The sequence below is a fragment of the Pipistrellus hanaki genome, assembly GCF_964339955.1.
Source record: "Pipistrellus hanaki genome assembly, chromosome: X".
In the NCBI taxonomy this organism is placed as follows: domain Eukaryota; kingdom Metazoa; phylum Chordata; class Mammalia; order Chiroptera; family Vespertilionidae; genus Pipistrellus; species Pipistrellus hanaki.
Genome location: NC_140524.1, coordinates 5,905,393 through 5,932,642, shown reverse-complemented (window position 1 = coordinate 5,932,642; position 27,250 = coordinate 5,905,393). Strand labels below are relative to the sequence as shown.

Here is a 27,250-nt window from a genome sequence, read left to right as displayed (position 1 = left end):
CATCCTTCTTTGTAGATAGTCTCCTGTTATAAATGCAAATTGTCAGGCAGCTCTTAAAGAGCAGGCAGTCATTAGAATCTGACAACAGACTGCTTGTGATTCTCCAGATTCCCTTCTCCCTGGGGTCACGCTTCTGTGCCTGGCCAGGCTCAAATCGGCTTACCTTCAATTACAGCTTTCTTTTTCTCTGCCTCAAGGAAGAAATAACCTTGGCAGCCCGCATTTGGTCATTTAGGTTGAGAAGCTTTTACAGAAGGAGCCCCGGCATAAACTGCTTTAGAGGGGCACTTGCTGCTTTCTCTGCCTTTCACAGGAACAAACACCACCTAAAGAACCACCAGTGTTCCCCGGCAGTCAGAGTGTGATGTCACTGTTGGAATCACGTGACCAGACCCTTGGACCAGCCTTGGAGAAAGGAAGATTTTTTAACCGAGCACAGCAGCCTTAAAGATGTAGTCTCATAAAACAAAAGCCATCAGAGTAGGGGCAGTCAGGTCAGGGCAGTTCAGAAAACTAGGGTGCATTTCCATCTGATTTATTTCACTTAGTGTAATACCCTCAAGGAAGGACAAAAATCACATGATATCACTTACGTGTAGAATATAAAATGAAACAAAATAAATGAACACACAAAACAAAAACAAACTCATAGATACAGAGAACAGACTGCTGGTTACCAGAGGGGAGGGGAAGGAAGAGGGCAAAAATGGGTCAAGAGGGTCAAATATATGGTGATGGATGGAAACTAGGTTTTTGGTGGTGAGCACGCAGTAGGACATACAGCAATCGAATTATAATGTTGTACTCCTGAAACTTTTATAATGTTATAAACCATGTTACCACAATAAAAAAAAAAATTTTTTTAATGAAAACTAGGGTCCAGACAAGTTTTAGTCTTCAGACCACATTTAGCAGAAAATCCAAGAAGGCAAAGTAGAAATCTCCAAAAGCATTTAGAGTTACAGGGATCCTAAGTCAAAAAGGAAGAGAGGCTTTTTTAAAAAAATGCACTGCATAGCAATAACTCAGATAAAATCTCACAAATATTAACACTGACTGAAATCCCCAGACCTAAGAGGGTACATAGCATGATTCTTTTCATACAAGCAAAACCAGGCAAACCTAAATTACATTGTTTTTGTATAGGATACAAATGTAAGTGACTATATTACAAAGAGAAGCAAGAAAGTGATGAAAGTAAAAACAGTGGCTACCCAGAGAAAGAGGGAGGGTTGTCATCTGGATGGAGCACAGGTAAGGGTGGGGCTTCTGGAATGCTTGTAATTTTTCTTTTCTTTTTTAAGTTGACATCATGTATTGAGTCACTTTTATTATGTACTATGTTAGCAGTTGCATATAGCAGTTGTTTAACATATTCACTGAAAATTTTTCATGTTGGCTATTATCATTTTTTTTAATTATCTTTATTGTTGAAAGTATTGCAGATGTCCCCTTTTCCCCCAATTGACCTCCCTTCTCCCCATTCCCATCCCCTCCCCAGGCCTTCATCCCACTATTGTCTGTGTCCATGGTTTATGCATATTTTCATAGAAATTCGATTGGTTTCTTGTGCCTCCTTCCCTCAGAGGATTCTCAATCTGTTGCATGCTTCCATGTCTCTGGACCTGTTTTGTTTGTCAGTTTATTTTGTTCATTAGACTCCACATATGAGTGAGGTCATGTGATACTTGTCTTTCTCTAACTGGCTCATATATTTCACTCAGCATAATACTCTCTAGGTCCCTCCATGCCATCTCAGAGGGTAAGAGATCCCTCTTTTTTACAGCTGCATAGTATTCCATGGATCTGAGCAGTGATTACCTAAGTGCTAACATTATAATTATTCTTTACACTGTACACATGTTTCATGCCTTTCTATGTAAAAATCATAATTAGAGGAAATAAAAAAATAAAAAATGAACTGCACATGAACTGACTATACAAGGTCAGTTCTTTAAAAGTACCTAATAACTTTAAGCCCTAGCTGGTTTGGCTCATTGGATAAAGTGTGACCAGAGTCTGTGGATGGAAGGGTCCAGGTTCAATTCTGGTCAAGAGCATATACCCTGGTTACAGGCTCAGTTCTCAAAGGGGGCATGCAGGAGGCAGCCAATCAATGATTCATCATTGATGTTTCTATCTTTTTCTCTCTCCCTCCGCTCTGAAATAAAAACATATTTAAAATAAAATAAAATAAAATAAAATCACCTAACAACTTTGAAAATCCAGAATACAGTTAAGAAAATGAGTTGTTGCTTAGTATTAGTGCTTTAGCCAGAAATAAACATAAAATCAGATCTCATTAATCCATATTGGGTAAAAGTAGCTATTTTAGCCATGAAAATGAATTTACTAATACCTGTGCACTATTTAAAAGACTTTCCCGCCCTAGCCTGTTTGGCTCAAAGAATAGAGTGTCAGCTTGCAGACCAAAGGGTCCCGAGTTTGATTCTAGTCAAGTGCACATACCTTGGTTACAGGCTCCTTCCCAGGCTGGGCCCTGGTTGGGGCTCATACAGGAGGCAACCATTTTATGTATTTCTCTCACATGATATTTCTCTCTGTCTTTCTCTCTTCCACTCTCCCTAAAAATCAATGGGAAAATATCTTCATGTGAGGATTAACAAAAAAGAGAAAAAAAGAAAGAAAGGCTTTCTTTTTCTTGGCCCTATTCTGAGAGCTATTTTTAAGCAGGTCTTAATTAATTGTACAATAAGGCCAGGCCAGCAAAGAAGAATCAAATGGCCATTTCCCAACTTCCTAAGTGAATTCGTAGGATGGCCACTGTTAAACATTAATCCAATTAGCGTGCTCCAATAATCACACTTAAACGGAGGGCTTTAAAATGTGGGGTTACTCTAATCAATTCTCAAGGTCCAATACATCCTGAAATGTTAATACAACAAAACTTTATGAAATGTAAGGAACTTCAGAAAACCTAGGTGACCCTGCTAGTGGTTCTCAACCTGTAGAGCCTAAGACCATCGGAAAACACAGATATTTACATTATGATTCATTAACAGTAGCAAAATTACAGTTATGAAGTAGCAACAAAAATAATTTTATGGCCCTAACCAGTTTGGCTCTGTGGATGGAGCATCAGCCTTCCGACTGAAGGGTCCCAGGTTCAATTCCGGTCAAGGGCATGTACCTTGGTTGCAGGCACATTCCCATGAGGGGGTGTGCAGGAGGCAGCTGATGGTTATTTCTCTCTCATCGATGTTTCTAACTATCTCTCTCCCTTCCTCTCTGTAAAAAGTCAATAAAACATATATTTAAATAAATAAATAGATAGATAGATAGATAGATAAATAAATAAATAAATAAATAAATAAATAAATTTATGGTTGGGGGTCACCACAACATGAGGAACTGTATTAAAGGGTTGCAGCATTAGAAAGGTTGAGAACCACTGCTCTTAGTCCATCATTATTACAGCATCTCAGTTTCTTATTTTTAATATATTTTTATTGATTTCAGAGAGGAAAGGAGAAGGATAGAGAGACAGAAATATCAACGATGAGAGAGAATCATTGATCAGCTGCCTCCTACACACCCCCCATACACACACACACTGCCTCCTACACACCCCTCACCCTGCTACACACACACACACACACACACACAACCCATGTGCTTTGACCAGGAATCAAGCAATGGCTTCCTAGTTCACTGGTGGATGTTCAACCACTGAGCCACACCAACTGGGCAACATCTCAGTTTCTTGATGAATTAATCTAGCTGACTGAGAAGAATTAAAATTAAATAGCAACTGATGGTATTGTGACAATGAACTACAAAGCTTAAAAACCAAAACTATTTGTAGCCCAAGCGTGACTGTCCTATACAATTACACTTTTAGAAAAGTATATATGTATATATATCTTACTTAAAGAGGATAGCATATCCAAATTCACAATCTTCCTTCAAGGTCATGCTTTATTACCGGTAAGTAGGATTCTACCTGTAGTATTTAAAAACCACTACAGAATTCACTTATATTATCTAATAAGATTTACATTACCATATTAGACTATAAGATGCTATTTGGTATGGTACCTAAAAATGCCCTTCAACATATAGAGACTGGATTGCATAACTAGCACCGTATCACTAACTTTTGATGCAAGAGCATGTGTTTTTCAAATGCTACACCAGTGCTTCTAGGGCAAGGACTTTTTGTTCCATGTAAATTTACTGCCTTTGAAAACTAGAAGGCTGGTAGCTATAATGCAGTCCTCATTCTAAAATGGGGTTTAATTACAATTAAGATAGGTTGGCCAGCATGGCTCAGTGTGAGTGTTAACCTATGAACCAGGAGGTCATGGTTCAATCCCCCGTCAGGGCACATGCACAGGTTGTGGACTCAATCCCTAGTGCGGGGCATGCAGGAGGCAGCTGTTATGATTCTCTCTCATCATTGATGTTTCTATATCTCCCTCCCTCTCTGAAATCAATAAAAATATATTAAGAGAACACACAAAACAATTCAAATAACTGAAGAACTTGTATATATTATATATACACTGAGTGGCCAGATTATTATGATCTCTGAATGCATAATAATCTGGCCACTCAGTGTATATCCTATAGTATAAAAGGATATACACTAATTAGACTGGATGTCCTTCAGTGGAAGCTGGGGCTGAGAGGGAAGTGTGGATCCAAGGTGCCAGAGAAAAGCTGGTGACAGCAGCTGGGGGAAGGAAGACCTATAGTTGCACGAATTTTGTGCATTGGGGCCTCTAGTCCTATATAATAAAAGGCTAATATGCAAATTGTCCCCTCGACCAGGAGTTCAACCAGCAGGCAGGCCAGCCAATTGCCCATGTCCCTTCCCCTGATCAGGCTGGCTGGACCCCACCCATGCACGAATTCATGCACCAGGTATATATACTCTGAGTGGCCAGATTATTATGCATTCAGAGATCATACATATCCCATGGACACAGACAATAATGTGGTGAAGACTTGGGGTAGGGAGGGAAGCAACTGAGGGGTAAAATGGGTCAATTGGGGAAAAGGGAGACATCTGTAATACTTTCAACACCAAAAATAAAATTTAAAAAAAAGAAATGAGGTGCTGATATTCAAAGTTTAATATTATATTTCTTTTTTATTGATATTAATTTTATTTTTAATTTTTAATTTTTTCATATATGTGTCCTTATTCCATTACCCCCTTAATATTATATTTCTTTTACTCTTTCATAACTCACCCCCAATTCAGTCTCTACCACACTTGTGATCTCTAGTATATGTTCATTATACAGACTGCCAGATGTAGGTCAATTGAAATTATTGTGAAAACAAAACAAAGAGATGCTTGCCAATTATTAATGCATCCTATGCTAGAAAAATAATATAGTGAATATTTGAGGACAAGCAGAGTTATCTTTCTCAAACACAGACCTGATCAAATAATTTTCTGATTTCTAAAATGTGAGTGACTCTGACAGCAATCTTTCATTTTATTTTGATTGCGAGAGAGCAAGAGAGAGAGAGAGAGAGAGAGAGAGAGAGAGAGAGAGAGAGAGAGAGAGAGAGAGATTTGTTGTTCCACTTATTTACATTCATTAGTTGGTTCTTGTTTGTGACCTGACCAAGGATCGAACCTGAAACATTGGCATATTGGGATGACACTCTAACCAACTGAGCTACACAGCGAGGGCCTCCTACAACAATATTTTAAAACTTTCAGCATATAGCCCTAGACAGGTTGGCTCAGTGGATAGACAGTTGGCCTGCAGAGAAAAGGGTCCCAGGTTCAATCCGGTCAAGGGCAAATGCCTGGGTTGTGGACTCATTCCCAGTAGGGGGCATGCAGGAGGCAGCCAATCAATGATTCTCTCTCATCATTAATGTTTCCATCTCTCCCTCTCCCTTCCTCTATGAAATCAATAAAAAATATTTTTTAATTAAAAAAATAAATTTTCTGCAGATGAAGACCACTTAATGGGCACTTGACACAAGTGTGGACCAGGATTTTTAAAATATCTATCATAATGTTTAGAATGGGAAAAATAAAATATTTTAAAATCTATAATGATAATGATGACAATGATATTACTACTAGTATAGGTTTCATCAATGAGAGGGATTAAATTATTGGCATTCTTTCATGGAGGTATCTATAATATCTGACTTGATGACAAAATAGCTTTAGCTGTGCGTCATAGTCTACACATTCCGTTGGTTTCCTGATTTTAGAGTTTTCATATTTAGTAAAAAGAAAGGGTAAATTCATGACTTAGTTGTCAAGAATGGTAGCAGAAATTACTTACGCATTCAGAACCAACTACTAAAGTAGAAAGTAATGCAATGCAAAAGCCTTTTCAAGAAATGGTGTATTGTCCAGCCAGCGTGGCTCAGTGGTTGAGCATCGACCTATGAACCAGGAGGTCACTGTTTGATTCCTGGTCAGGGCACATTCCTGGGTTGCAGGCTCAATCCCCAGTGTAAGGTGTGCAGGAGGCAGCCAATCTATGATTCTCTCTCCCTCTCCTTTCCATTCTGAAATCAATAAAAGTATATTTAAAAGAAGAAAGAAAGAAAAAGAGAGAGAGAAGAAAGAAAGAAAGAAAGAAAGAAAGAAAGAAAGAAAGAAAGAAAGAAAGAAAGATAAAAAGAAAGAAAGAAAGAGAGAGAGAGAGAGAGAGAGAGAGAGAGAGAGAGAGAGAGAGAGAGAGAGAGAGAGAGAGAGAGAGAGAGAGAGAGAGAGAGAGAGAGAGAGAGAGAGAGAAAGAAAGAAAGAAAGAAAGAAAGAAAGAAAGAAAGAAAGAAAGAAAGAAAGAAAGAAAGAAAGAGGGAGGGAGGGAGGGAGGGAGGGAGGGAGGGAGGGAGGGAGGGAGGGAGAGAAGGGGAAGGGGAAGGGAAAAGGGGAAAGGGAAAGGAAGGGAGGGGAATGGAGAAGGGATTAAGTTGTGGGTTTGATCCCTGGTTGGGGTGGGTGCAGGACATATTTTTCTCTTTCCCTTCCCTTACTTTCTCTTTCTAAAAAGTAAAGAAACGTTTTTTAAAAAAGAGTCAAACTTCTGGTGTGTAAAATACTCTGCCACGGAAGATAGAGAAAAATTATACAACAACCCTAAAGGTCAAATTTAGGTACTTAGATAAGTGTAGATTTTTGTCTCTATACACAAACAGTAAAATTTAAGTCAAGTTTTGGAGGCATAATGTGCCCTGAATTTATATAAAATAACCCACTGCTCTAACAGAAAAATGATTCAAGTGCAATTAGATCTCAACTTGGAAAAAAAAATCCTCAAAAGACTAATTTGCATTACTGGAGTCCTTAAGTGGGGGAGTAGGAGTATTAGGGGAGAAAAAGAAACATTGAAACAGCTTTCCCAGTAGGGTAGTCTTAGGTCTAAAAACTTAACAATGGGTCTTTAGAAACACATAGCTTGAATGAGGAGGCATATAAATGAATGCATTTAGCTCCTTTCCCTTCATGGAAACTACTTTCCAAATTTTTTCTAAAAATCCCATGATGCCTAAAACTAGAAAACCCCTTCAGACACAAGAAAATAAATTACTACGTGAGAATAATGTTTCTTTTAATCCCTAACCAATATGCCATTAGAAATTTACCTGGGGGCTGAACAGTAACTGATTAAATGAACTAGTTAAACACTAACAAATACACAAGGGGAAAGAGGATAGAAAGGAACTTCATGCACCAACCCTGGAGCACACTTATTAGCAGCAGCCTAAAGAAAGAATAAGTATTCAAAGAAATGGGCAGGGCTAGTGGCATGTATCACACCACTTGAAATAGTTCAATTTTTAATGTATTTCCGTTTTTACAGGGATATATTGTATTTTTGCAAGATTAAAACCAAATCTACACCCCAAAAAATCAACACTCTACCTAGCACACATCAGCAGAAATTTATCCTGTGGTCATTTAAATTTTACCTTCATTCTATAGCAAGTACTCAAGTACTAAGAGCCTACTGTATGCCATTTCTCACTTTCATACCTGCTCTCCCTTCCCTTATTTATTGGTTCATGCATTCTAGTTCTCCCCATAAGTCACAAACCCTTTCACATTCCATTCACTTCTATATTTGAGAATATATAATAGCTGAAGTCCCAATAATTAATCAACATTTTGAGGATCTTTCTATCAATGTGTGCCTCCATTTTGTTTTCTCACTTACCCAAACCCAATGTCTGAAAGACAAACATTTGTGGAGTAGCCCTCCCAACTGAACCCTGGATAGTATCATGAGACCATGTTATAGTTTACTATACTACTTTAATTTGGCCCCTGGAACACTTATTCAGGCAACTATTTCATTCGCACATATCTGTACAGCCATGCTGGTTATTAAATACTGAAATACCTCTGTAACTATAGATAACCACTCTTCCCCGAGGACTCTCCTTCCCTAGGTGGCTCCTAAATGTTCTCATGATGCAGCAGTTGGAACACCAAGAGTATTCAGGATGCTGCTCAGCCCTATGTCTTGCATCCACGTCTATGTTGTTTTGAGTTTCTCTAAGCATTCATTTCATGTAGGGACTGACATTTGTGGTTCCTGCTCACAGCAGTTTAAAACTCACTTGTCAAAGAGCAAGAAGGACAACAAAGAGGAAAAGCTTTCTGAGAGCAAGACAATAAAAAGGATGATGACAGATGTGGGTAACAGAACTGCAGAAACTACAACCAAATTTCTGATGTATACTATTGAGATGAAATTTGAGAGCTATAGAAGTACACAAGAAGGAGGTGAATAGCAGACAAAGATGGAGAAAAGACTTTAGAGACAAGCATGAGTCAATAGTAGATTCTAACACCACCTTCTGACTCTTTGTTTCCTGTTGAATACAGTTCTATCCCCACTGGGTTGTAGTCACTTGCTTGGGGTGTATCTATTATGTTTCTTACTAGCAAAATCTGCTCTAATATGGAAGAAGTTCCTAACCCAATCCACTTTCATTACCAGTGGAGACAAGGTGCTAACTGCTAGAATCACCACACTTAGGAAAAACTGCCTGAGGGCTATGGCTTGGTATCTGCAGTCTACCACAGGACTACAATGCCACAAATATCTATAGAGAACTGGAAGTAAAGGGACTGGATTTGATTAAGCTGCTGAATAGGTTGTTCATGTAAAGAAAATAGCCCTGGCCCTAGCCAATTTGGCTCAGTGGATAGAGTGTTGGCCTGAAGGGTCCAGGGTTGATTCCGGTCAAGGGCACATACAGAGTTGTAAGCTCCATCCCTAGTGGGGGGGGGGGGGGTGCAGGAGGCAGCCAATGAATGATTCTCATCATTGATGTTTCTATCTCACCTTCTCCCTTTCTCTGAAATCAATAAAAATATATATTTTTAAAAAACAAAAGAAAATAGCCCTCTACTCCATTACTTGCTCTTCATTCCTTCCTTATCAAATGTACATGTTTATGGATTGAAAACAGGATTAGGGAGTGTAATGGATAGGAAGACACTGACTTAAAATGTACATTACAGCTGAAACCGGTTTGGCTCAGTGGATAGAGTGTCGGCCTTCGGACTGAAAGGTCCCAGGTTCAATTCCGGTCAGGGGCATGTACGTTGCTTGCGGGCACATCCCCGGTAGGGGGTGTGCAAGAGGCAGCTGGTCGATGTTTCTCTCTCATCGACGTTTCTAGCTCTCGATCTCTCTCCCTTCCTCTCTGTAAAAAATCAATAAAATATTTTTTTTTAAAAGAAAATGTACATTACATTCCGCAGTGTTGGGAAACCCTTTGGTTAGCATGATCTTGTTTAATTACTTGTAATTATTGTTTTAGATGCAGCAATTCTCCAGTTCTTTCATACTAAGTTTCTTTCTATTAATCGCAAAAAAAAGTTGGGGACAAGAGATTAGCCATTATTCTTTGGTGGGGAAAAAAAACTTCAAGAGAAGTACCAATTAAGAGATTCTTATTGAATTCATGAGAATAGTATGCTGTCATGGACAGAAAATGAGTTAAAAACATATTCATATGAAATCTAGGAACTGCACACCAATATATGCATGTTATTCATTGAAGCACAGTTAGTAGTGGCAAAAACCTAGAAATAATGAAAGAGTCCACTGATGGGAGACTAATGCAAGGAAAGAAGTAGGCTGATGAGTATTGAAATAGGAAAATCCCACAAACATATGTGAAAAAAAACAAGTTACAAAATAATAAGTAGGATATGTTTAAAAAATAAATATCTGTGTGTTAACTGAATAGAAAATCAATTGAAAGAGTCATATTGAATTCTTTTGAGGGGTTATCTCTGGAGAGGGAAATAGAGGGGTATTAAATTTTGTATACTAGTGAATGTGTATTGTTTGAGTCTTTATAGTAAGGTATTTATGTGCTACATAAGTGGTTTTAGAAAGGAAAAAAAAAAACAATGATAACACAGCTAGAAGAGTAGCGATGGGACAATGCAAAGGGCAGACTTCCATTCTGAGAAGACTAAATACTTAGGTACTTAGAAACAAAGCAAATGATAGTTTCTGGAGAACACCAGGAGGAAAACACCAAGAGGGAGATGGCTTACTGAGCTTTTCAATGAAAGTCAATGGGAAGAAAGTGTTCCTAATCAGATCTATTGTCTAGCAGTGAGAAAATATGAATTTTAACCTTAGCTATACAACTAACTCACTAGACGTGTCATGGTAGGCAATTGACTAAATTTCTGTGGGTTTCAAGTTCCTCATCTGTAAAGTAAGAGGGTGATTAGCATGATTAGTATGATTTTTTAAATATATTTTATTGATTTTTTTTTACAGAGAGGAAGAGAGATAGAGAGTTAGAAACATCGATCAACTGCCTCTTCCACACCCCCTACTGGGGATGTGCCCGCAACCAAGGTACATGCCCTTGACTGGAATCGAACCCGGGACCCTTCAGTTGGCAGGCTGACCTCTATCCATTGAGCCAAACCGGTTTCGGCTGCATGTATGATTTTTAAAGTTCTTTCCAACTTTCATTTTAGCAATGATTTTTTTGTCATTCATACATTGTGCTGAATAACTTTTGAGTAGATCATAACTTTGAGGAATTTCAAATGGTATTTTGATTTCATAGTTATCTGAGAACACTCTCCTGGCAAGATCATAAAATGGCACTCCCAATCTTTAAAAAAGAAAAGTAAGACTCAGCTCATCAATAAAGCACAGAACAACCTGGCACCCAATGCTTCTGATATATTGTCAACTAGAGCTATGCTAATATACATACAGTATCCTTGGAGTACCTGCTAGCCACGTACCACAGAAACATTCAGCACACAATTCATAACATTATAGCAACTCTCCTCTAACCCAGAGATGGGGAACCTTTGTTCTGCCAAGGGCCATTTGGATATTTATAACATCACTCATGGGCCATAGAAAATTATCACCTTAAAAATTAGCCTGCTGTATTTGTCAAACATTTCATTAATTCCCCCCTAATGCTTTGGCAGGGCCAGACCAAAGGATTTGGAGGGCCTTACAGGGTCGGGGGCTGGACATCCTCCACCCCTGCTAAAACCGGTGCTACAAATTGGAATGAGGTGAGTTTAAAAATAAATCCACTCAGGATTTATATTACTGCCAAAGGGCCTCTAAAATATATAATTTTTTGTTTCAAGAGGAGGCCAAACTGGCTTCCCTAACTGGAAAAGAAACAAGAGAGCTTCCAGATTCAGCTCTGACTAATAAAAAGCTTAGAAATTTCCCTCCCATCCTTACAATGAACTGAACTGGACAAGTAGAAAAATCAATAACTTCCAGAGAGTTAAGGTTGCCGGGGAAACTGCAACCCCCAAATCTGAAGAAACAGGCTTATCCAAAGAGGCACAGCTGAGATCTGCTTACCTAGAGTAGAAAACACTGGAACCACAATCTCCCAGGGACACTTAAAAGGCAACTTTGACGAATTGCCGAAGGCTGAGTGTGGCCGTGAGTGCGAGTGAGAAACTCTTGTGGCCTACACTTTTGTGGGATCTACCTCCAGGTACTGCACCGAATTCTCAGTGAAGATTCAAGAAAGATCCTCTCCTGGCTCTGAGGAGGTAAAGAGTAATTACTGAAATATCCCAGAGTTCTCTATAACATAGGAGTACGCTCCAGGGGAAAATTCTTTGGCTGAGCCTTATCCTAGTTGGGGGAGGGGCGTTCCTCCCACTCCCAGCACCCTCCCTTCTCAGCCTTCTGGTCTATCTAAGAGAAGAAAAAAAAAAAAAAAAAAAAAAAACAGAGTCAACAGGGTCCTGGGCTTCCAGGAAATAGGTTGAGAAAGCTGAGGTCAGGGATAGGAGTAGTGGGGGCAGGGAGAACAAAAGCATATACCACTGGACTAAAAGTTGTGACAGCCAAAACCACAAAACACAGGCTCAACAGACACTGAAATTTAATCAGAAGCTTATAAAATGACCTTCTCTCCCGTACCTTACCACCACACCAACAGGGTTTTATTACAATAATAGTAAATTATAGCCGAAGAGCTGCAAGACACAGAATCTCTATCAAGATCTGGTGAAGGAAACTCAAAAGGGGAGAGAAAAATAAACACACTACAGGAATTTAACCCTTTGGTACTGATAGTTAAACCAAACATTAAACACTGCTCAATTCTCCTGGCAAAGTAGTTTAGTTGGTTAGGACATCATTCCAATACTTCAAGGTTGTAGGTGTGATCCCTGGTCAGGAATCATACAAGAAGCAACCAATGAATGCACAACTAAGTGAAACAACAAATCGATGCTTCTCTCTCTCCCTTCCCCCCCTCTCTCAAATCAATAAATAAAAATTTAAAAAAATATTAAATACAGCCTACCTCCTAGCCAGTTTACCATAAATCCTAACACAATGGAATTAAGCTAGCAACCAATCACAAAAAAAAGGTGGAAAATACCCCAAATACCTGGAAATTAAACAACACACTTTCAAATAATTCATGGGTCAAAAAAATCTCAAGAAAAATTTAAAAATATTGTTATGTGAATGAAAATGAAAATAGATGTCAAAATTTGTGGGATGCAGCAAAAGCAGTGCTTACAGAGAAATTTATAGCATTAAATGCAAATATTAGAAAAGGAAAATCTAAAATCAAAAGATCTGAACTTTAGCATAGAAGATATGTAGATGACAAATACCAATACAAAGATGTTCAACTTCACTTGTCAGAGAAATACAAATTAAAATGTATAATTACCACTACATGCCTATTATAATGGCTATAATCTGAAACATTAACAATACCAATTGCTCATAAGGATGCAGAATAACAGGAACTCTCATTAGCAGTAGAGAATGCAAAATGGTACACTCCTTTGGATGATGGTTTGACAATTTCTTACAAAACTAAACATAGTCTTGTCCTGGCCAGTATTGCTCAGTGGGTAGAGCATTGGCCTGCACACCAGAGGATTTTGGGTTCGATTCCTGGTTAAAGGCACATACTTTGGTTGCAGGTTCGATTCCCTACCCAGGTAGAAGTGTATGTGAGAGGCAACCAATTGATGTCTCTCTCACAGTGACCTCTCTCTCTCTCTCTCTCTCTCTCTCTCTCTCTCTCTCTCTCTCTCTCTCTCTCTCTCCCTTCCCCCCTTTCCCATCCCTCCACTTTCTAAAAATCAGTTTTTTAAATTCCTAAGATAGAATGCAGTATGTGACAAAATAATCTATATTACAAATATGTGAAACAGCCTTACTGAAGGGAATAAAGGGAAAAGATGCTGACCTAAGTAACTAAAAATTAGTAGAGTCTGTAAGATCAAAGTAAAAAAAGAAATTATGGCCGAAACAAGTTTGGCTCAGTGGATAGATCGTTGGTCTGTGGACTGAAAGGTCCCGGGTTCGATTCCGGTCAAGGGCATGTACATCGGTTGTGGGCACATCCCCAGTACGAGGTGTGCAGGAAGCAGCTGGTCGATCTTTCTCTCTCATCGATGTTTCTAGCGCTCTATCCCTCTCCCTTCCTCTCTGTAAAAAATCAAATATATATATATATATATATATATATATATATATATATATATATATATATAGAGAGAGAGAGAGAGAGAGAGAGAGAGAGAGAGAGAGATATCGATCGAGCTCCAAATGGCCAAAGCTGGAAAAGCTGGAACAAAACAAAAAGTAGTAATGTGCCGGGGCTGACCAGGAGCCCCTAAAATGACAGATGAACAGATTACTCCGACACAGTTTCACTGTGAGGGTAAGGGCTAAGGGCTTGCCCAGCTGAAGAAGCCAGGCCTCCTCAGGCCTTTATTGGAATTTTTATCTTTAGATACAATCAGTAGGTAAGGAATCTTGGAAGGACACGTGTTTACATTGTCTCTAGGCAAGGGCATCCAGGGATTAAGCATAAGGATTTCAGTCAACACCCGGGGCTCTGTATATGAACAGGCTAGTTTGGAAAGGTCAAGGAATAATTAAAAGTACCGCCTTTGTCACTCCCCTAAGTCTTCCCTAAGTTGGAATTCCATAACAGGGCAGGTGGCCTTCCAAGCACTTCCCTTTTATCTGAATGTCCTCCTTACAAGCTTTCCAACCAAGTCTCATGCTTCCCAACAGTAATGCATTAAAACCTGAAGTATAAAACAAATATGAGTCCCTGCTAATATAAATCAGTGATTTAATAAGTAAGTGGGAGAGAAGTGACAAATCCTCCATGCAGAACACTTGCAATTACTTTCTATAGATACTTCACTCTGAAGGAGGAACAGTTCCCTAGGGAGATAGTTAGAAACATCGATGAGAGAGAAATCAATCAGCTGCCTCCCACACACCCCCACAACCAAGGTACATGCCCTTGACCGAAATCGAACCCAGGACCCTTCAGTCCGCATGCTGATGCTCTATCCACTGAGCCAAACCGGTTTAGGCAGTTCCCTAGTTCTTAAGTGTGGTCTATGTAGTGACTTTCTTCCAAAGAGTACATTATGGAAAGGATAAAGAAAGAGTACCTTTACAGTAGAGAAAACTGACAAACAGTAGCTCAGTTAGGTGATCAAAATCAACATCTGCAGTGATTAGTTAAGATTGGCACTTTACCTCTAGTCTTATTCCAAGAAACCCATAACCCCAAGCCTATTCATGAAGAAAAAAAAAATCAGACAAATCCCAATTGAGAAACATCCTACAAAATGCCTGGCCAGTTCTCTTCAAACTGTCAAATTCACTAAAAACAAAGTCTAGTAAATCATTGCAGCCAAGAGGAACCCGAGCACACATGATGACTAAATGCAATGTGGTATCCTGGATGAGACATTAGGTAAGAACTAAATAAATCTGAACAATGCATGTACTGACAAAAATACAAATAAATGAATAAATAAATGGGGGAGAAAGTAGAGGGCATAAACTATAAAATCTGACCAGATATTTTCCCATTAAGTAACCTAAATGAAGCGTTTAAAGCCTGTGTACACCATCACAGGCCTGATTGTAAAGGTTCAACGTATAAACCTGGAGTGTGGTTTGTGGTCCCAGAGAGCTTCTGATATAAACTACTTTTTATCTAAAGCTCAAAAAGTTACAGATAAGTCATTGCTTTTTATATTCTCCTGCAAGTTATATAATTTATAAACCCTACCATTTTGAGAATAAAAGATTCTTTTGAAGTGGGATTATATATTTTTTATTTTTTTTTATTATATTTTTATTGATTTCAGAGAGAGAAAGGGAGGGGGAGAGAGGGATGGAAACATAAATGATAATAGAGAATCAACAATTGGCTGCCTCCTGCATCCCCCACACTGGGGATCTAGCCTGCAACCCGGGCATGTACCCTGACTGGGAATCAAACTGTGACCTCCTGGTTCATGGGTCGATGCTCAACCACTGAGCAACACTAGCCAAGTGGGATTACGTATTTTTAATTTTATGTTTCCATAGCATTTATTATAGAGATAGATAAATAGATAGATAGATGATAGGTAGATATTCAATAAAATATTATTGGTCTAATCGGGGGGTGGGGAGAGAGCGGCAACTACAATTGCCATTCTCCCAGGCTAGGTGTTTAGGGGAGTGTGAGTATTATGAAGGTGATGGGTTCTGAATCCCCTTTCCTTGTCCTCCCTGCCCCATCCACGTAATTGCTTGAGTCAGTCAGTTTGAGGCTAACTGAGGTGATGATGGTAGGTTTTTCCATGAGCTAGAGCTCAAGATGCTTTCCATTTCTCTCAGGAGATATGGTATGATCCTTTTTGATAGTGTGGCAGAACAAACAGAACTATTTCACAACTTAACTTGCTGGATTTCATGTACCGGCATAGTTTTCATTTCAAAACTGTTTTCCTTCCCTGGGACATTAGAAGGTTGTTGACGCTCATGGGTGATCTAAGCACACTGTCACATGTGAGGGGCCACGACTTGCTCTCACATTCCGCCTGGGCTTTGAAGTCACTCAGGCGTCTCTTCTAGTTTATTCCCCATATCTAATTGATCCTATCAAGTCCCCCCTCTGAAATTTCTCCAGAACTTAATCTCTCTTCTCCATTCCAGTTGTCTTAATTCAGGCCTTTGGATCTTTCATCTAGATTATTGAAAAATATCAGTTTAACTGGTGTCCCAGGCTCCAACCTACTCTTTCCCCATTCCATCCTCCACACTGCCATAAATTTTCTAAAACACAAATCCAATCATATAATTCTTGTGTTTTTAAATAATTTGATAGCTTTTTGCTTACAAGAAAAAGTCCAAGCCGGGACCGGTTTGGTTCAATGGATAGAGCGTCGCCTTGGGGAATGAAGGGTCCCGGGTTCGATTCCGGTCAAGGGCATGTACCTTGGTTGCGGGCATATCCCCAGTAGCGGGTGTGCAAGAGGCAGCTGATCGATGACTCTCTCTCATCTATGTTTCTAACTCTCTTTCTCTCTCCCTTCCTCTCTGTATAAAAATCAATAAAAATATTTTTTTTTTAAAAAGAAAAAGTCCAAAAGCATACACTATCTGGACCCCATCTAGATTTCTAACTAGATCTCCCACCCTATCCCTTGCTTTCCTCCCTCCAGCTACAACTGCCACCATCCCAACCCTGGGAGGCTAGACTTTTGACTCACAGACTCTGGTTTCTTGAATAGAAAAGACTATCTCATGCTGCTGTGCCTTTACCTCTGTTGCTCTCTGCTCTACTACTTTCTGTTGAATGTCTCCTCATTCAACAGAAAGTAGTAGCAAGTCACACTAGGTATAAAGACAAGGAGGTGAGGGAAAGAGGGGAATCAAGGAGAATTACTAAAACAACACAGTGCTGGGTTCATATCTAGGTTCCCCATAAATATTAAATGAATGAATGGATAAAGGAATGAATGAATTGAATTGTTGACCTCGAGGTCTCGCTGCTGAGACAGGCAAGTGAGAACAGATGGAATATGAGAATAGCTCTGAGTTGTTTCCTGTTACTCAAACCCTTTTTCTATTTTTCTTTCTCTCCCCTTCTTTCAGATCTCCGTGTTTATGTTTTTTCCAATTTACAGACTACCATAACACTACCTCAGATGCATTTAACCATGTCATGCATAATTTTTTTATTCATTCCTCATAAATCAATCCCTCTAGTCTTCTGGAAAACAAGAACCACTTCTACTGCCTTTCAAGCTCCTTTTAACTTATCTTTTTAGTAAGTGCTATTGTACCTACCTGGTACAAAATGTAGTATTCTATGTGCAGTTTCACCACCAAATAGCAAAAACTTTATGACCTTTCTTGCTGTTTTTATTAGGAAATCCCACGTGTAAACATCAAATAAAGTCAGAACAATTAAAAAGAAAAACAAGAACGCTATATCACTGCAGAGTGACTGTACTGATTTTCATGGCTCATAGAAAACAGCATAATTCTTTTATGGTCAGATCTTGTAACCCACAGGCAGTCGTTCTCCTATAAAGGCTAGTGAAAAGCGGTGAAGGGCTACTCCTGTAAAAACACACTCTACAATCACAAGCAATGCCAGAATTTTCTCTGCCTCAATTTCCTAGTCTTTTATATGGGAACAAAGGGGTACACGCTTGCCCTAATCACCTACTGAGAACACAGTGAACACACAAAAAGTAGTTTGGTGATCCAAATGCTATATGAAATCATTTTCTATTAGAAGCAATGCTGCCCTAGCCGGTTTGGCTCAGTGGATAGAGCCTCAGCTTGTGGACCAAAGGGTCCTGGGTTCGATTCTAGTCAAGGGCATGTACCTTGGTTACAGGCTCCTCCCTGGCCTGGGCCTTGGTCAGGGCACATGCAGGAGGTAAACCAATCGATGTGTTTCTCTCACATCAATGTTTCTCTCTCTTTTACAATCTCTTAAAAAAAAAATCAATGGAAAAATGTCCTCGTGTGAGGATTAAACCCCTTTCCCCACAATAAAAGAAGAAGCAATGCTGATATAACTAAGCTAAACTACTCTGGGTTAGCCAGAAGGCTTAAGGAGAGGTAGCCAGTTTAAGTTTATGGAAAACCTAACTGACCACTTTACTAGAGACAGTAATTGTTATAACTGACTCACTGTGGTTATAACTATATATAAGTGGAAGTGACACACAAACATTTGTCCCTTTTTAGAAGTAGGCAAATATGAAAAATCACTCAATACCAAATCATGAGTACCTTTCTTTCATGAATTTTAAATTCAGGGGTTCTCTTCTGTAGTTTTCCTGAAATATCTTTACCAGGCAAATTTCTTATTATCCTTTTGAACCTGCAGGGTAGTGGTTTTTTTCTTCCTATTTTTATTTTTATTGAATTTATTGGGATTACCTGGTTAATAAAATTATAAAGGTTTCAGGTATACAATTCTAAAATACATCATCAGTATATTGTATTGTGTGTTCAACACCCTAAGTCAAGTATCCTTCCACCACCATTTTCCCCCTTTACCCACCTCTGCCTCCCCCATCCCCTTTCCCTCTGGCAATCACCATACTGTTCTATGCGTTTGTCTGTTTTTGCTTAATCCTTTCACCTTTTTCACCCAACCCCCAATTCCCCTCCCCTGTGACAGCTGTCAGTCTGTTCTCTGTATCTATGAGTCCCTTTCTGTTTGTTTCTTACTTTGTTTTGTTATTAGATTCCATTATAAGTGAAACATGACTGGCTGGCAGTTTTCATACCTTTCTAACTAGTGTTATTCATCTGTTTTCTATTGTCATTCTGTTTATTTTCATTCTAGTACTACTTATCACAATACTAGGTAATTAACTAGCTACCGGTAATCTGTTTGTTTACTGATTTACCTAACTAGATCTAGGTCGGATTTTGTCTAAATAAATTCCACCACTGTATCCCTAGTGCCTACAATAGTGCCTGGTTCATATAGGTGCTCAAAAAAATATTTGTTGAATGAATGGATGGAGGAGTTTGTCCTCACAATGACAGTGAAGTTAATTCAAACTTCTTAGCATGCCATTCAAGGCCCCAACTAACTTATTTGTTTGGCCTTATATTCTGCCCTTTTCAAATCTCTGTATATTGCGGCTACTTATATCCCTGTAAAATATTGCTTTCTGCCTAGAATGCTCTTCTTCCTACCATATTACTAATCTTACAATTCCATTTTTAAATACATAAAATATTTTTAAATCTTCCACAGACATACACACACACACACACACACACACAAAAACAAAACAAAAAACAAAAAAACAGAATGCTTCTTCTAAGTTATTATAAGAGATATCTTAGAGGTTTATAATAGAAATTTAAAAATAATAAGAGTAATATTTTATTTTGCATTAACTCAATGCGAGTCACAGTTATAAGCACTGTATATTTTATCATCTCATTTAATCCTGTAAAACTACTCTAAAACGTAGGTACTATCATAAGTCTTTAGGGGTCTGTTTAGCTAGCTAGAAATAAAGCAGGGATGGTTTCTTAAAGCCTTGCTAATTGCCAAACCTTGCAAAGAATCTACAATAACATATGTTCTTAGTACAAATTTGCTAAATAATGAATTCTGACAGTAGTTTCTGGTTCCCTTTGAGAATGGCAATTCCAACCAGTTAAAAAAAAAAAAACAGAGAGTAGTTTTAAGTAATTATACAAATTAAATCTTAAAGTAATTCAAGTCTTTTCTAATTACAACAAGGAACTCAGAAGTGACCAAAGAAAAGGGTGATATGCCTAGTATATAAAATTTTAAAATATGTGTAGATTTTTTTGGTTCATGGTAGATAGATTATTTTATTTCTTTTTAAATACTTTTTATTTTTTATTACAGTTGACATACAATATAATATTGGTTATAGGTGTATAATCCAGTGATTGGACATTATACAACTTACAAAGTATCCCCCCCACCCCACAATATGTCCAGTACCCACCAGCCACTATACATAGTTATAACAATATTATTGACTAGTATATTCCCAATGCTGTACTTTACATCCCCGTAACTGTTCTGTAATTACCAATTTATACTTCTTAATCCCTTCACTTTTTCCACCCAGTCCCCCAAACCCTCCCATCTGGTAACCATCAGTCTGTTCTCTGTATCTATGAATCTGTTTCTGTTTATTTTGTTCATTTATTTGTTCTTTAGATTCCATATGTAAGTGAAATCATATGGTATTTGTCTTTCTTTTGACTGACTTATTTCGCTGAGCTTAACACTCTCCAGGTTCATCCACGCTGTCGCAAAGTGTAAAATTTCATTCTTTTGTATGAGTGGGTCATATTCCATCGTAAATATGCACCACAGCTTTTTTATCCACTCATCTATTGATGAGCATCTGGGTTGCTTCCATAGGTCGGCTATTGTACATAATGCTGCAATGAACATAGGCGTGCATATATTCTTTTGAATTAATGCTTTGGATTTCTTCAGGTATATACCTAGAATTAGAATTGCTGGGTCATAATGCAGTCCCATTTTTAATTTTTTGAGGAACCTCCATACTGTTTTCCATAGTGGTTGCACCATCAGTGCATAAGGGTTTCCTTTTCTCCACATCCTCACCAACACTTAACATTTATGGATTTATTTACTTATGATAGCCATTCCGACCGGTATGAGGTGATAGCTCATTGTGGTTTTAATTTGCATTTCTCTGATGATTAATGACATTGAGCATCTTTTCATATGTCTATTGACCTTCCATATGTCCTCTTTGGAGAATTGTCTATTCGGGTCTTCTGCCCATTTTTTAATTGGACTGTTTGGGTTGTGGGGTTTTTGTTTTGTTTTGTTTGATGTTGAGTAGTGTGAGTTCTTTATAAATTTTGGGTATTAACCCCTTATCAGATGTATTATTGGCGAATATGTTCTCCTGTTTAGTAGGCTATTTATTTATTGATTTTGGTGTGCAAAATCTTTTAAGTTTGATGTAGTCCCCTTGGTATATTTTTTTTCTTTTGTTTCTCTTGTCTGAGTATTTGTAAATTAAAAAATAAAGTTAACAAAAGCAAACCAGAAACAGGAAAAATATATTTAACCTACATTAGACAAAAATATTAATAATATTGTGTAAGCAGAAAACTTTGAAAAAAGAAATCTAAATGGTTAATAAATATAAAAATATGCTCAACCTCATTAATTTAAAAAGGCAAAATTTTAATCAATAATAGGAATTTATTTATCATCATAACATAAAGATGAAAAAAATAATTATAATATTCAGCATCAGTAAGGTTATGGAGAAATTAGCAGTCTTATACACTCATGGCACAGACACACTTTCATATGTGTAGAAGATATTTGTGTGCACATACACACACACACACACACACACTCACACACTCACACACACACAAAGTTGTTCACTACAGCACTGTTTGTAATAACAAAACATTGGAAACAACTGAAATATACTTCAATTAGATTTTGGTTAAATAAACTATGATACAGCTATACTATGAAATTGTGTGCAGCCATCGAAAAGAATGATGTTAATGGGTAGCCAAAGAATAGATGAGGGGAATTCTCATTTTATATATGTATTCCAGATACAAAAAAAAAAAAAAAAAAAAAAAAAAAAAAAAAAAAAATCCAATGATAAAAAAAAAGGAGAAAGAACTTAGACACTTCATCAAAGAGGATATAAGTTTAGCAAATAAGCACATAAAATGATGGTCAACATCATAAGCCATTAAGGATATTAAATTAAAGCCATGATGAGATAACACTACATATCTATTAGAATGGCTAAGATAAATAATTACAAAATATACCAAGCTGTTGAGGATGTTGAACAAATAGAACTATCATACATAGTTAGCTCAGATGCAAAATGGTACAGCCACTCTGGAAAATGGTTTGGCAGTTTCTTATAAAGCTCAACATACCCAGCAATCCCAGTCCATGCCATACTACTCAGCCAGAAAAATGAATGAACACATTGGATGAATCTCCTAGGCATTAAGCTGAGTAAATGAGGTCAGTCTCCAAAGATAACGTACGCCAGGCCAGCATGGCTCAGTGGTTGAGCATCGATCTATGAGCCAGGAGGTCATGGTTCAATTCCCGGTCAGGGCACATGCCCGGATTGCCGGCTCAATCCCCAGTAGGGGGCAGATAGGAGGCAGCTGATCAATGATTCTCTCTCAGCATTGATGTTTCTATCTCTCCCTCCTTCTCCCTTCCTCTCTGAAATTAAAAAAATATTTTTTTAAAAAAAAGAAAGAAAGAAAGGTAACATACTATGCAGCTCCATTTTTTTAAAAAAAAATCCTCATCTGAGCCCCAGGGATTAAATGCAACACAGGTACATGCCTTTGACCAGAACTGAACCCACGACTCTTTGGTCGCTGGATGGATGCCTTAACCACTGAGCCCACCAGTTGTGTTTTATATGACATTCTTGAAAAGGAAAAACCATAAGGGAAGAGAATAGATCAGTGGTTACCAGTGGTTGGGAGTATGGAGGTCTGGCTACAAAGGGATGTTACACTATTCTGTATCTTGTTGATGGTGGTGGATACCAGAGTCTATGCATGGGTTAAAACTCATTGGACTATGCACCAGAAAATAAATGTTATCACATATACATTAAAAAATAATTTTAAAAAGATAATTTGTCATCAGCGCTAATGATACCTTCTATTTCTCCATCTAAGGGAGGAACATCATCTCTCAGGGAGAAATTCATAGCTGTCCCTGGTATGTCCACCAAGTCTTCATCACTGGAGCTGCTCTGGAAGCTATTGAAACACCCCTGCTGAAAGCCTCTGTTATCCATGGCTCCTGTGCAGAAAGAAAAACAGGAGGCTTATTATAACGACCTACAAGCTCCTTAACATTTATTCTTTTTTTAAAAATTGTGGTAAATACATATAACATAAAATTTACCATTTTTAAACTAGACAATTCAGCAGGATTAAGTATACTGACAATGTTGCACAATTATCATCACTAGCAATTTCCAGAAAATTTTCATCACCCCAAACAGAAACTCTGTATCGAGTAAATATAACTCCCCATCCTCACCCCAGCCCCATATAACCTCCACTCTCTTGTTGTCTCTATGATTGGTTGATTCTGGATATGTCATACAAATGTCATCATATAATATGTGGCCTTCTGAGTCTGGCTTCTTCCACTTCTCATGTTTTCAAGGCTTATCCATATTATACCATGTATCAGTACTTCATTCCCTTTTAGGACTGAATAATACCATTGTATGGCTTTACCACATTTTGATTAGCCATTCATCAGTTGATGGGCATGTGGGTAGTTTTCACCTTTTGGGTTATATTTACTCTTATGTCTTTTTTCATACTCTTCTTTTGACAATATAGGATGCAAACTACTTAGTATATTCAGTTACCCTCTAAATGTAGTGTACCTCTACCCTTACCATGTAGCTGAAAGCATTTTTTTTAGAACAATGCAAACACACCAAACGAGGACATATGCACAAAACTCACAGTAATTCACAAGTAATTGACTGAAGTAAAAACTACACATCAGTATTGAGAAATGTGGTGGCCATTTGGGAGACAAGAAACATTATCTTATGCCAATGAGTCTCCCAGAGCTCCTAAGACAACATAAATGCACAGAAATACTGGGGGACCCAGAAAGAAACTCTCTACAGACTGATTCATATGCCTTTCAGCATAACGGTTATTACTTGTCTCATATTTTATTCTTATAAGTATATTTCCAGTAGGACATGATCTCACTCATCTAGGGGAAATGGTGAACAACATAGACTGATGAACAAGAACAGACCCAGAGATAAGGAGCCATGGGTCAGACTGATGGATATCAAAAGGAGGGTGGGGATAAAAGGGAGAGATCAACTAAAGGACTTATGTGCATACATATGAGCCTAACCAGTGACCGAGGACAATAGGGGGGGTGGCGGCATGATTGGGGGGGATGGGGGTTTGGAATGAGGGGTTAAGACAAATTTGTGATACCTTAATCAATAAATAAATTTTTTAAAAAAAGAAATACTGGGGAAAAGAGGCATATTAAGCTATTCAATGTTGTTCTCTGCTCATGAATTTAATATGAAAGATGAAACATTTTTGACATCCCAAGTGTAAACCTTCAGATATAAATTTTACTAAAAAAAAATCTTAGTTTATCTATTTTTTAAAAGCCATAATTATAGCCAACTTTATGTTATCTGCCCTTTTTCCCTGCATTTTGTTGTTGTTGTTGTTAATCCTCACCAGATGATATTTTTTTATTGACTTTTAGAGATAGTGGAAGAGAAACAGTGATGTGAGAGAAACACATTGATTGGTTGCTTCCTGCATGAGCTCCAACTAGTGTCTGGGCCAGGGAGGAGCCTACAACCAAGATATATGGCCTTGACCAGAATTGAACCTCAGACCCTTTGGTCTGCAGGCCGACACTCTATCCACTGAGCCAAACTGGCTAGGGCCCCTCCAATTTTTTAAAATGAAATCTTGATTGAGAATCATAGTCAGGAAAGTTCTATTGGATTAGGCAAATAATATTACTTTCGTGGTATTCCAACACTTTTAAAAAACTTCTTACTCTGGGTTATCAGAATCATGTGTGATGAATATGGTAAAAACTAAACAGGACAAATTAAGCAATAGGCCTGAAAAATTGGAATCGCAACAGATAAATTCAAATATTTTAAACATTGAGCATAAAGGAGAAAGAAATGACATTTACCAGGTGCTTATCAATTTTCAGGCTTATGTGCTTAAAGTGAACTTCCACTTAATTTTTCAAAGTCCCTATACTATGGCTTTATCACTCCTAGTGCAGATAAGGAAACTGAAGCTGAGAGGCTAAGTAACTTGTCCAGTTAGTGTTTGAAAAAAGCTAAAGTCTAAATCATGTGTTTAATTTCACAATACTCACGGTAATAAAGAGACCAGCCTGACTGAAGTGTGAGTGACATTTATGAACCACCTCCTACGTACAAATCACTGTGGGATAGTGGGACAGATACAACAATGATGCTGGTTAGGATAGATAAGATGAAGATTGGAAGACAAAGACCTGGAAGTTTTCAACATCAAGGTGATAGTTGAAACCAAGAGAACATATATTTCAAAGGAAACCTTCCATTCACTTGCAGATAAGGATGAATATAAGTCAAAGAAACACATTCCCAATATGCACAAATAACTTGAACTCTGGGCAGATATTCAGTAAACAATAGGTTCCTCCAGGAACATTACTATGCTGATGTGATCATAAAGGAAAGGTAGGTGATTTACGCAAAGGTATTAATGTACAAAATTATTGATCATCAAACCATTTCCTCAGCTACAAAATCTCTATGCTATGTGGATCAAGTGAGTCCTAGGACACTAAGAATTCACGCTTTGTGATCTTAGTAGAGTTCCTTCAGTGTTCCCCAATCCTTTTATCCTCACTGAACTCTTCCCCACTTCTCTATCCTGCTTCCTTCACTCCCCTTCTCCAAGCCCTCCTGCAACAATGAACTTATACAAATTCCCTATCTCAGCTGCACTTCTAGGGAATAGATATTTATGGCAACTGAGGTGGGCAGTGGATACAGCATGGGTATGCTGGACAAAGGGATGATTTCACACCCAGGTGGGATGGATGGAGCAGGACAGCACAATATTTCATCATGGAACTCAGAATGGTGTGCAATTTAAAACTTATGAATTATTTTTTTAATATATTTTATTGATTTTACACAGAGAGGAATTGAGAGGGACAGAGAGTTCGAAACATCGATGAGAGAGAAACATCGACCAGCCGCCTCTTGCACACCCCCCACAGGGGATGTGCCCGCAACCAAGGTACATGCCCTTGACCGGAATCGAACCTGGGACCTTTCAGTCCGCAGGCCAACGCTCTATCCACTGAGCCAAACTGGTCCCGGCTAAAACTTATGAATTATTTATTTCTGGAAGTTTCCATTTAATATTTTTGAGCCACAGTTTGACCATGGATAACTGAAATGCAGAAAGTAAAACTGGATAAAGGGGGGACTACTGTACTTAATTTTACCCTTTAAGGAAATCTATTATTTCTCTAGCTCTCACCTCAACCTCCAGTCTTAAATTCCCAAGAACTCCACTTGACACTTCTGTAGCTACTTCAAACTTAACAAAATAACGGGGATGGGGAGGGGGACAGTGGAAATAACATTAACTTAAGCACAAAAAAAATTAAAATGCAAAGAAGGCATGTTCCCTGCCCTCACCCTCCACATCAGCTTTCCTTTTAAAATGCAGGTGTCATTAGAGTCAATATTTGCAGCTAACATTTGTCTAGCTCTGGGATTTACTACATTCAATGAACCTACAAAAAGCACTTAATGTCAGGAATAGGTATTCCAGGTTCCTAAAATCTTAGCTGAAAACAAGTACCATTTTAGCTGATAAAAATACGAGTCTAACAGGGTAGCATACCTCAGGAGATTTTCATTTTTAAAAATTTATTAAATGCCCATGAATTCCATATAATAACTAGCACTGAAAGAAAGGAAAACTGTTGGAAGCTGCCCATTGCCTTCACTAACAGAAAGGGGTGGACAAGGAACCCGGAAGGCTGGTCAACCTTGAGGCTCTGGCAAGGATCAGAGCCATACACCCACTGTCTGGTGGAGACAAAGGGAGGTGAAGCAACTTCCACCTTGTAGTCTTTTTAAAAATATATATATTTTATTGATTTTTTTTACAGAGAAGAAGGGAGAGGGATAGAGAGCTAGAGACACTGATGAGAGAGAAACATCCACCGGCTGCCTCCTACACATCCCCTACCGGGGATGTGCTCGCAACCAAGGTACATGCTGTTGACTGGAATCGAACCTGGGACCTTTCGGTCAGCAGGCCGAAACTCTATCCACTGAGCCAAACTGGTCTTGGCCCACCTGGTAGTC

The 27,250-nt window shown here is 38.3% G+C and overlaps 1 protein-coding gene across 4 annotated transcripts in view; it reads right to left on the bottom strand.

Moving 5' to 3' along the window:
• The window catches only part of CLCN5 (chloride voltage-gated channel 5), a 144,843-nt gene that overhangs the window by 31,942 nt on the left and 85,651 nt on the right, over positions 1-27,250 (bottom strand). For 3 of the 4 annotated variants that reach the window (XM_084870961.1, XM_084870962.1, XM_084870960.1), the window contains one exon: positions 22,996-23,142. In XM_084870961.1, coding sequence (XP_084727087.1) covers positions 22,996-23,142 — 147 coding nt within the window. Of the gene's footprint in view, positions 1-163; positions 293-22,995; positions 23,143-27,250 lie in introns of those variants that run through there. The other variant, XM_084870963.1, reaches the window with a different exon arrangement.